Source organism: Sebastes umbrosus, chromosome 12 (genome assembly GCF_015220745.1).
Source record: "Sebastes umbrosus isolate fSebUmb1 chromosome 12, fSebUmb1.pri, whole genome shotgun sequence".
Taxonomy (NCBI): Eukaryota; Metazoa; Chordata; class Actinopteri; order Perciformes; family Sebastidae; genus Sebastes; species Sebastes umbrosus.
In genome coordinates, this window is record NC_051280.1 from 11,430,603 (window position 1) to 11,443,038 (window position 12,436).

The 12,436-nt window shown below is 40.3% G+C and overlaps 1 protein-coding gene across 1 annotated transcript; it reads left to right on the forward strand.

The window, feature by feature from the left end:
- The first annotated feature begins 2,199 nt into the window (after positions 1-2,199).
- On the forward strand, positions 2,200-9,196 carry dapk3 (death-associated protein kinase 3). Its single transcript, XM_037788513.1, has 9 exons — positions 2,200-2,335; positions 3,094-3,184; positions 5,390-5,750; positions 6,067-6,196; positions 6,372-6,420; positions 6,513-6,539; positions 6,654-6,806; positions 6,918-6,963; positions 7,548-9,196. Exons 2-9 carry the CDS (start codon positions 3,123-3,125, stop codon positions 8,076-8,078), a joined length of 1,359 nt encoding a protein of 452 aa, XP_037644441.1. The 5' UTR covers positions 2,200-2,335; positions 3,094-3,122; the 3' UTR covers positions 8,079-9,196.
- Positions 9,197-12,436: the final 3,240 nt, after the last annotated feature.

The window sequence follows — 12,436 nt, forward strand, 5'->3', positions numbered from 1 at the left end:
AACTTCTTACATGTATAAATCATTCCGGGTCGGTGTCCCATGCGCGCTCGCGTGTGGCTATGCTGTTCAAACTCAGACTCCAACACAAACTACACGGAAGCACCAAAACCGCAAAGTTATATCTAGTGAAGCCCGTCTTGCAAAATAGTGTTGGCCGCGGTCGGAGGACGCGGGGGAGACCGTAGCTTTGGTCTCCAGGACCGGAGTCTCTGCTGTACTCTGCTCCTCTGCTCCACTGCTCCTCTGCTCTTCTGCCTGCCTGCCTTCACTCAGTTTGCTCCACTCTCACATTCATGCGCGCACACTACACACTGCAGAAGAGTTAGTAGCTCTGAGAATATCTAGTGAATGTACAGTGGACGTTTGTGCAGAAATAAATGCTGCAGCTCCTCCAGACCAACAGAGGTTTTCTGTGTCTTGTGAAGTGACGGGGCTCCGCAGCGAGAAACGTTATCGTCTCCGACCAGGGGGCCGGTGTCTCCCCTGTTTCCTCCGGCCGCGGTCGGGAGGCTGAAGCAGGAAAAGCCAACACTAAGATCAGCATTGATTCATGGAGAGACCTTCGTCTGGTCAGCTAACATTACTGCCAAGCAGGTGAATAGAGTGATATTGGGGTTTTAGCTGATGTGTGATGCCTCACTGTTTTGACGGATGCTCGCTCACATTCAGGTAGCACGGGCAAGCACGAGCAACAGGACACTGACTTTCGTTGACTTAACAGCCACAGGTGTCGCTGTTACAACCAATTTCTGATTCTTACAAACAGTCCCCGTAACTATATTTTGAGCCTAATACTTTAGCACTTTTACTGAAGTTAAATTTTGAATGCAGGACTTTTGTAACAGAGTATTTCTACACTTTGGTATTGCTACTTTTACTTAAGTAAAATATGAGTGCTTCTTCCACCACTGTTTAACAGTACACTTCAGCTGTTTGAGAATTGAACTGACGAAACATATTGCTAAATAGTATTTAATAGCCGACATTTTGTGTTAGTAATATGATAAATTGTGTTAAAAAAAAAACTTTTCCTCGAGGATTATTCAGTTATTCATCAAAGTTTAAGTTGGATACTGCATGTTCTTGTGATTTATGTAAAATGTATGTTTTTGATATCCATAGGACATTGAAAAGCTGTTCTAATTGGCCTACATCATTCTAACCATAGACCAATTTGTAACTATGGCAACCAGTTTTATTTGTTTTCTTGTAGTCTGAATTCCCTCAGTCCCTATTAAATCATTTCTGTTGCATGCTCGGTCTTGTTATTCGTTGACGTACTGCAGCGACTTGATTCACTCAGCATGATGTCATTCCATATGTCCTTCCGTCTGCCATGTATTCACCTGCATCAAGTGACTCATCAACACCGGAACTACAGCCATTTCTGCCTTCAGAATAAAAGGGTATATTTTGGTGTGTGCAGGGCCAGTTTAAGGCATAGGCCATATAGGTGGTCTCATAGGGCGACACCGTCTGGGGTGTGCTGGTCGTCCTCTAAAAAAATGAAAAAGTCTCTGCTGTACTCTGCTCCTCTGCCTGCTTGCCTTCACTCACACACTGCACACGTTCTTGCTCTTTCGCTCCACCTCACGTTCATGCGCGCACACTCCACACTGCAGAAGAGTTAGTTTAGCTCTGAGAATATCTAGTGAATGTTCAGTGGACGTTTGTGCAGAAATAAATGCTGCAGCTCCTCCAGACCAACAGAGGTTTATCCGTGTCTTGTGAAGTGACGGGGCTCCGCAGAGAGAAACGTTATCGTCTCTGACCGGGTGCCGGTGTCTCCCTCCGGCCGTGGTCGGGAGGCTGAAGCAGGAAAAGCCAACACTAGGATCAGCACTGATTTATGGAGAGACCTTCGTCTGGTCAGCTAACATTACTGCCAAGCAGCTGAAATATAGAGTGATATTGTGGTTTTAGCTGACGTGTGTCGCCTCACTGTGTTGAGCGATGTTCGTTCATGTATATGTAGAGCGAGCACAAGTGCAAGCCCGACGCTGACTTTCGTTGACTTAACGGCCACAGGTGTCGCTGTTAACAAGCATTTCTGATTCTTACAAACAGTCCCTTTAACTATATTTTTTTACAGTTGAAATGGCAAATAAACTTTTACAAAAGGATGTATAGACCTACACCAAAAATGTGCATGTACCATACCATGTACCATAAATAAAATAGAACTTCAGTGGCACCATCTTACTGTTCATGAAGGCTTTTATTTTGAAGTAGCAGAGCGGAAGTCCTGTGTGTCACTGTGTTTATCTCTCCAGCTTCACTCTGTTCAGTCACACAACTACTCTGAGGAGGAATGCAGCTCTCCTAGACAAACACTGTAAGTATACTTTAAACAGCAATGCTTTCACGTTTTACTTGGTTAAATATGTGCTTTGCTGCCCGTGTTTCAGTGTTATTAATCTACTTAACACTAGTTAGAAACAGAGAGAGAGAGCTGGTGTTTAAACAGTAACGTTAACGGTTGTTAGCTAACGTCAGCTAGCTCTCTTCCGTCGCTGCTATTACCTTTATTTATCCTTTTAAATGTGTTTGTATTCCTTTATTTAATAGGTTGTATGTGTGGCACGAGTTTCTTTTTGTTTTTGTAGCTATAAGCTCGACATTAGAGCCTAGAGTCGCTATTCAGCATCTTTTACAGTCACCAGTGAGCCACTAGAAGCTATAGTTTAACATAGTAGTGTTTGTTTTAATAGGCCAGACACTTTAAACAAGTTTCACATGAGGAGAAACAGCCAAATCCTCTTGGTAGTGTGTCTAGATCCCAGTCCCTTTACTTGAGTCAGAGCTGGCTGGTCCAGGCAGGAGATGATGTCAGTAGGACTGGTATGCAGAGGTCTGACATCAGCCAGAAAGTCTCTCTGATAAACTAAAGCTGTGTTGACTCCCAAATAAGGAGGAAAGAAGCCCAGGTACTCAGAGGTGAATGTTACTGGAAAAGTAATTCTGGCTTATAACTAAGACTTCGATCACAGTTTAGATCTACTAACATGGCATTGTTTTTGGCCACTGTGCTGTCTGTCATGTCCACACCAACCTCTGCCAGTATTTATTGATCTATTATGTTTTCCACTACAGTGAATCTCAAGACATCATCATTCCACACCATGGCTGGCTTCAGACAGGAGGATGTTGAGCTGTATTATGAGATGGAAGAGGAGCTGGGCAGGTAAAGTTCTGCACATTTTATTGTCTTTTTTCTTCTCTGGTTAAACTTACTGTATCTGGAAAACATCTGTCCACTACTGTAGTCGGTGTTACAAAAGACACTGTTCAGTGAACAGTAGTAGTGAAGTCAATATTTCACTTCACTTGCAACTTTTTTTTTTATTTGCCATGGTGAGCATTTTAATTTGACTCGCCATGAGTCCTGTAAAGTATAACTATAATCATCTTTTCATGACCACTGTCTTTTAACTGATTTTAAATGTTGAAACTGGGTTAGATCATCAGAATTTCGTATGACTTGAACTTGTGACTTGCTTGACCTGAGCAGTGACTTGACTTGTGACTTGCTTGACTTACAGCAGTGACTCGACTTGACTTGCTTGATTCTCACCACAGTGACTTGGGACTTGCTTGAGACTTGAAGGTTAAGACTTGAGACTTGCTCTTGACTTGCACATGTGTGACTTACTCCCATCTCTGCTGTTCACACTTAGCATGTGTTGTGGGTGTCCCAGTTGTTGGAAGACAGCTGAGTGCGCTCAAAAACACATTTATGATGCTTTATTATCTATTCATTTATGCCGCATTTGAAGGACATCAGAGATTCATGTAGTGTTGTGTGAATACAAATGCCTGGTGGTGTTGAAAAACTGAGTAATTAGTTGTTAGTAGTTGCATAGCAGGACAGTTAATTACCAGGCAGCTGCATCAGTCCTGTTTTCAAGCTGTATGGCTGAGCACAACTGTGTGTTTTTCTGATTACCTGTGCTTTTAGTTTTTGTGTAAAGTGTAATCAAATCACACATCACTTAAGATGTGTTCCAGATGCATTTTGATGCCAGATATGAGCTACACAATATCTAAAACTTAAGATCTGATGAAGGCTGTCAGCTTAGCAGCATGTTAAATATCCTTTAATATCCCTTTTACACTGTGCCTGATAGTTTGTGACTGAGTCATCAAGTTTTAATAGTTTAAACTCCACTTTATACCCGAGCTACTTTTTTCTGCAGTAATGCAGCAAAACTTTGACGTCATTGCCTCTCAATGTGCCATTCCCCCTCTGCTGTGGTGTAGAGTCTCTATAGGAGAGGGCTGTGTGTGTGTGCTGAGCTAGTAAGGTATGCAGATATTAAATTCTCTGCCAAGCCATGCTTTATGAAATGCTTTCTCCTCACCTGCACAATAGTCTTATTGTTCTAGTCAGTATTCATTATATCCATTTCCTTTTAAACCAGATTCTATAAAACAAAACTATAGATTACATATATTTCTTTATTTACAATAGTAAAGACTGTGTATGTTGCACATGTACTGTTTCAGCATCCCATACGTTTTTAAGCTCATTTACTGACTACTTAGACAACCAACAATCATTTTCATTCCTGTTATTTTATTAATCCATTACTTAGTCTAGGGTTTCCCAACCTAGGGTTTTGAATTCCCCAATGGGCCCCCTAGATAAAAGTCACAAGGTCACTGCAAAAATCTCCTCACTACCAAGTCCTTTATTCCTACAACCTTGAGTCCTTAAAGTTTAAGTTAAAGTCTGCCAGTGCAGTGAGAATACTTCTACTTGTTTCCTATGTAGATCAATGTGCTTCAAATATTTTCGTTTTCATAATTTTTCATCATTCTTGTGCACCAATGTGCCTTCTTCTTCTTTCTTGTTATTAAAGATACAGACTCTCATTTCTGGACAAGTCTTAAAACAAATTGAAATGTTCTCACTAGTTCTAAGAAAGTTAGTTTTATATGATTCAGTTCAAGGACAAAATGACTTGATAAGGGGTTTATTTTGTTCCAGTGATGATTTTTAATTTTTTGCTTGTTTTCTTGTGAAATACAGGATACTTTCACCTCTTCAGGTTTTTTAAAATCCTTCAACTTTTTGGTTGAACTACATGTCCACATTGAGGCTGTAATCTGTGATGAGGGGTAGAAATTGCCTCATTTGACACAAACCAAAAAAGTTGGGAAGCACTGACTAAGTCTATAACGTGTTAAAAATAGTGATCACTGTCCATCACAAGTTATCATTTCCCAAAGTGAGTCTTGATATAGCTTATGTACTCAGTCCCGCAGCCAAGAGGTCAACTCTTATAATAACATGAAGCTGGAAAAAAACAAAAAGGCAAGCAGGTCTATATTATCCTTATTTATTTGTATTTTCTTTTTACAACCCTGTCTTCTCTCCTCCCTGCAGTGGACAGTTTGCCATCGTTCGTAAGTGTAAGGAGAAGAGCACAAGCGTTGAGTACGCAGCCAAGTTCATCAAAAAGCGGCGACTGTCGTCCAGCCGTCGGGGGGTGAGCCGCGAGGAGATCGAGCGTGAGGTCAACATCCTGCGGGAGATCCAACACAGCAACATCATCACCCTGCACGACATCTTTGAAAACAAGACAGATGTGATCCTGATCCTGGAGCTGGTGTCCGGAGGAGAGCTCTTTGACTTCCTGGCTGAGAAGGAATCCCTGACTGAGGAGGAGGCCACCCAGTTTCTCAAGCAGATCCTGGACGGCGTTCAGTATCTCCACTCCAAACGCATCGCTCACTTTGACCTCAAGGTCAGTGCTCTGTGTGTTTAAGACCGCTTGTTTTTTAGACTCTGGGCCGGCAGTCGTAGTTGACGCGTTAGTGAGGATTCCTTTTAAGGTATAAGAAGACGTTTGTGTTGTATTTTAAGGATCTGGCACTTGTTCGTGCGGAGAGATTTTTCCATGTGAACCGTGGGCTTGTTGAACCGTTGCACCACTAGATGAGATAGCTAGAGACTAATATTATCATGACAGAGGATCTTAGAAAGTTGTCTTAATGTAAATGTACAGTTATAGCTTAGCTCGTTCTCTCACTAATGTTCAGCAATGTCGTTTTCTCTTTCAGCCTGAGAATATCATGCTGCTGGACAAGAACGTCCCCAACCCCAGGATCAAGCTGATTGATTTTGGGATTGCTCATCAGATTAAAGCAGGAAATGAGTTCAAGAACATTTTCGGAACACCGGAGTTTGTTGGTGAGTCAGATGTTTCCTCTTCCCGAAAATCCATTTCACAAATACAGTAAAAACGTTCCACTTTAAAAATCAGTTCTTGTGCTAGTCTGTTCCCACGCTGGCAAGTAAGTTGTAGCGCGTTTCAGATCTCCACATCTGGTTTGAATTAAACTGTTCATCCCTCTGTGCTTTACAGCTCCAGAAATAGTCAACTATGAGCCACTTGGACTGGAGGCGGACATGTGGTAAGATGTCAACATGTTGTTTTCCCCTCTGAAGCTGTATACCGTCTCATGTGACAGTTTTCATTCATGTTTGGTTCTTCTCTTCCCTGCAGGAGCATCGGAGTCATCACATACATCCTGTGAGTAATGTTTCACATCGCAACATGTTGTTGACATTTGTAGAAACACAAATCACTTCACTCCTCATCCATGTTGGTTTTATAAAGAAAATCCCTTTATCTGTGTTCCTGCAGGTTGAGCGGTGCGTCTCCATTTCTGGGCGAGACCAAGCAGGAGACCCTGACGAACATCTCGGCCGTCAACTACGACTTTGATGAGGAGTATTTCAGCAACACCAGTGAGCTGGCCAAGGACTTCATACGACGTCTGCTGGTCAAGGATCCCAAGTAAGAACTCTTTCAGATTTTATGCCAAAAGTAAAGAAGAGAAATTTTCTGAAGACGTATGAAAGTTTCTTCTGTGTCCTTTTCTCACCGGTGGATTATTTTCTTTTTCAGGAAGAGAATGACGATTGATGACAGTATGGAACACCCCTGGATTAAGGTGGGTGTTTTATTTAGCATTTATATCTGGTGATGTGATGTAACATTCACAATCACGTTAACATTCAGGTGAGGTCTATTCATATTAAGAAACTTGTTTAATATGTTTTTTCCATTTTAAGAAATATTTTCAAGTTCAGACATATGTCAAAAATGAATCCGTACTTTTGAGTCTTCATGTAATTCACGTAATGTCATTATACTCTTGGAAATGTTGTTCAAAATGCTGCCCATCTTTAATATCGGCAGACATTAGCTTATTGCAGATAAGTAACAAGAAATTGCATTACAGATATGCCAAAGATATGTTTGAGGTCATTTAGAATAAGTCTCTTCATTACATAGTTTGTCCACCAGAAAGCCTTATGTTTGCAAAATGTTCTAGTCAGTACACACCCTGGTCACAATTCTTTAATAAAGAATATTTAAGAAATCCTTATCAGAAATGTTTATTTATTTAAAAAAAAAAAAAGATATCTGCTGATATATCAACTGTTTCTTTAAGCTCTCAAATATCATTATTTGTCTGGGTTTGTTATCAAATTGCCATCCTTATTTCAGATCTTAACGTTTTTTCCTCTGCAGGTGATTAAGAGGCGAAATGTCCGCCAGGAGGAGAGAGACCACAAGACTGAGCGCCGACGCCTGAAGACCACTCGTCTGAAGGAGTACACCATCAAGTCCCACTCCAGCATGCCTCCCAACAACACTTATGTCAACTTCGAGCGCTTCTCCCAGGTCCTCGAGGAGATTGCGGCGGCAGAGGAAGGCCTGAGGGACCTGGAGCGCAACCAGCGCTCGTGCCGGGATGACGTGGCGGCGCTGCTGTCCATATACGAGGAGAAGGAGGGTTGGTACAAGGAGGAGAACCAGAGCATCTCCAGCGACCTGAGCCACATCCGCCAAGAGCTGCAGCGCACTCAAGCGCAGCGCAAGAAGAGTCAGGAGGAGACCCGGCTCACCATGCAGGCCGCCAACATCCTCAAACGCAAGTACGGGCGCCTGGAAAACCGCTATGAGGTCCTGGCTGAGCAGATGGCCTCTGAGGTCCGCTGGGTGGAGGAGCTGGTCAAGTCCATATCTGCAGAGAAGGACGTCCTCGGCAGCTTGGCCTGAGCCGGGCCAACGTCCAACAATGACACTTAGATTCTCAAGTATCCTCCTGCCTGTCCTCCCTGTACGTGTCCCACACACGGTGCAGTCTGCGCGGGTCAGTCGTCATCATAAGCTACGCTGCTGCTGCTGCCCATCGGGAAAACGTTCCACCCTTTTTATGTCACCAGTAAGATAGAGAGGTAATATGTTGAACCCATTCCCCCATGAAAACACTCATTCCTGTGTTTTATAAGTTAATTTATAATTTTAGGGATTTTTTACGTACTGTACTTTGACAAAACAATTTGCAACAATATTAGCCTTTTTTCAGCAATTTTTCTTAACCTGGTTATCTTTTTAGAAACGTAATACCATCTGAATGTCCTAGTGCTGTAAAAGCCGGAGATGTCTGCTCATTTGCTCTTGCCTCAGGTTATTGGCCAGTTATGTGACAAAGCTTCAATATACAGCTAATAGTGTCAGCGGTATTTATTTATCCGGTTACATTTCCCATTCGATTGCAGCTAACATTAAAATTCACTGTGTGTCGGGACAGAGTGTTCGACTATAAAGGATGCAATAAACGCAAACACTCAGCATAGAAGGCTTTATTTTACAGATCTGTCATTTCCTAATTATTTAAAAATCCTTTCATGAAAGTTACCTGGAAAGCACCACATACGTAGTTTGGTTCTAATTACAGGGAAAATAGAGACAGAGTTCTGAAGCTGTTATTTTAGTTAGTTTAAAGGGATAGTTTGGGTGTTTTGAAGTGGGGTTGTATGAGGTACTTATCCATAGTCAGTGTATTACCTACAGTAGCTGACGGTCGGTACGCCCCTAGTTTGGAAAAACAGACAGGAGTTACGGACACTGACTCAAAGTAATGTACTGCTGTGGACGGGGCCAGCAGCAAAACGTATTTTAGCCACCTAAAATAAAGGCCCACCTAAAAACATTAATATCAATTTAAGTGTTCACTATATTTAGAATATTTTTATCGCTTTACCTCGCCCTGAGACAGCCCTGTCCGACAGAGAACTGAAGCCATTGTAGCCATCTGTGCTTTCACCAAATTAACCAGACCCATTGACAAAAACAGTAATTTTACCTCACCGAACACAGGAGTTGCTGGTCCAACGCTGTCTCGATTGGTTAATTTGTTTGTGCTATTGTGTGACTTTGGTGAATCTGAACTAACCAAAGTCAAACAGTAACACAAACAAACTAACTGATCGAGGCAGCGGTAGACCAGCAACTCCTGTGTTCTGCGAGGTAAAATGAATGTTTTTATCAATGTAGACTGGTGGCTTTGGCAAGAGCATAGATGGATACAATGGCTTCAGTTCCCCGTCGGAAAGGGCTGTCTGACGGCAAGGTAAATGGCGATAATATTCTAAATATAGCGGCGTACACCTAAACTGATATTGATTTTTAGGTGGGCCTTTCTTTTAGGTGGCTAAAATGTGTTTTGCTGCTGGCCCCGTCCACAGCAGTACATTGCTTTGCTCCTGTGTCGGTAACTCCTGTCTGTTTCACCAAACTGGTGACGTGCCAACCGACATCTACTGTAGGTAATACACTGACTATGGATAAGTATCTCATACAACCCCACTTCAAAACACCTAAACTATCCCTTTGATTATTTGTGTTGTTTATTATTGACTTCCACAGGAATTTCCGCAAACTTCCTCATTTAAACCCCAGTAAATATTTATTCATCATTCAGTCATTATTGGAAACTTTATTCTTCATATATGCTTAATTTGATGTTTGTTTGTAGACACATTTTACCTGTCCAGCTCACCTGCCATCCTCTGACTAATAGTCTCAAGGTTGCACTAGTTTAGCATTTTGAATTACTTGGAAGTGTACCAACTGATCACTCTCTATTTGACCTATAATCAGGACCAAATTACATGGTTCTTTTCAGGAAACCTCCTTGGAAATTATTTAGAAATGAAATGAATTTACAGACCCGTAAAAATAAAGCGTTACCAGGGTTTGAATGTATAAACTCATCTTTGCAGTGCCTGTAAACTGATCGACCATATTGCCTCTGCGAGCCATCATCTGTCATGGAGTTAATGACATTTCTATCACATTGATATTGCTCAATGTCTTAAACGCAACAACTTTTGCACAGTAGCCTTGTAAGCCAAATAATGTGCATGGAAACTTTCTCTATATACTGTAACTCCTGTTAGTGTTTCTGTTTTCATTCTGAACATCTCCGCAAACTCCAAACATTCCACTGATAAGTTTCCCATCCAGGCAACACATTCCCCATGTATAGCATAGAAAGTGTATGATTTAGTCGGTAGTATTTTACAGTAGAGAAATTTACTCTTTTGCACTTAAATGATTATAGAAGTGTTACAAAATCTATTTTAATCTGTCTCTAAAAGTGTAAGAAAGAAATGTCTGGAGTTGTTTCAATAAACAAAGTTATAACTGTTACACAGTCGTATTCATGTGTTGTTGTTGTTGTTGTGTTTCCTTTTATACCTTTTATTAATATGCACGCTTCTGTTTGTCCTTTATGCCACATTTTATCCAGTGATTTAAAAGTAACTAAGTACATTTACTCAAGCATTGTATTTAGGTACATTTTTGAGTTACTGGTACTTTACTTGAGTAACTTTATATTTCTGCTCTACTACATTTAAGAGGGAAATATTGTACGTTTTACTGCACTACACTACTACCATAAATAAAGAAATAATTTTTTTTATAGTAAATACTTGAACTGATGAAGGCAAGTGCAAATGACAAGGTAGTACAAAATGTAACTCATACTTTGGTTTTTAATTTTTACCTCTTAAGATATCACTAAACCTGTTTTTTTCTTCTTTTTACAAAATGAACCAAAACACTGACTATGAGGAAGAAGTAAACTTCTCATCGTGTAGAGAAATAGCCCATGTGAGTGTGTATATATATATATATATATATATATATGTGTGTATGTGTATACTGTATGTGTGTATGTGTGTATATACACACACATATATATATATGTATACCGTATATAACATGTGGTCGAGTTACAACATTAAAATGCTGCTTAGGTTTTATATATATATATATATATATATATATATATATATATATATACTGTATATACACTCACATGGGCTATTTTTTTGCACTATGAGAAGTGTAGTGGCAGCTTGCTATAAACTGTTCTTGCCACTTCTAGCAGGATGTAAAGGTTTCTGAGTCCCATGCTCTGACTTCCACTCGCTTCTGCAAACACTCACTTCTTAGTCAACTTCAAAGATGAGGCTCGTATTGTGAGTGAAAAGTTGAAAAAACAATTTAAATAAACAAAAATATATCAATATGACCAATCTGGGACTATCAAAAACAGACCAACTCCGCAGGAAATAACTGAAATACAGTCTACAATCTGTGGTCAGAAAAATGTTGCTCCCCATCCTGCTCTACTGAAGCCTAACTCACACTAATCACACTAAGAGGGACACACCCAGATTGTCCAATAGCAGGACGACTAGAGGAGCAAATCTTAACAGGGCAAAACACACAACATAGAGTCTAAATGGATCAAAGCCCATTCTATAACATAACTAATTGACCTTAATTCTAATGTATATCAAACGATGGCATAACACGATGTACCTTTTAAATGATAATCAAATGCAAAAGTAACATTTTCAGTGCAGGACTGGAGTATTTTTATAGTGTGGCTTTGCTACTTTTACTGCAGTAAAGGATCTCAATACTTCCTCCACCACTGTAATTTGAATATCTTTTTACTTGGGCGCTTATTTTTTTTATTTACAGATGTATTTATTTAAAAAGACGACCAAAAAATGTGACATGTAATTATGTTTAAATTTGAGAGACTACAGGGAATACAACATGAATGTCTTTAGAGCAGGATGAGTTATGTACCAGATTTAGCAACACATTTTTTTGATCTGGTCTCATTGTATTGTTCTCTTTACAGCAGCAGGGGAAAATATACAGTAGTTGTTAGTATAAAAGATGCCCTCTGGTGGTGGTTCATCAAAATACAGGAGATTTTTAAAAAGGCACTTTTAGTTTCACAGTTTCACATGCAGCCAAATATATAGCCCACACATCTAATTTCAAATGAACAATGAATAAATGTTCTGCTTTTGCTTTCATAGCTTGAGATCTGCATAAGAACATTTGAACAAGGTGGTGGAGAGGAACAAAGGAGATCGAAGCAGAGCGATATGTAATAATCTGTATGCGTGGCCAGATTACCATAAAAAACAGCCCCTATTGACCCCTCATTTGTCACCACGTTCTCATGAAATCGAAGGCTTTCTTTCTCAACAATTGCATGGTAATTTCATTAAATAAAACATAATTTAGGAATATGCAAC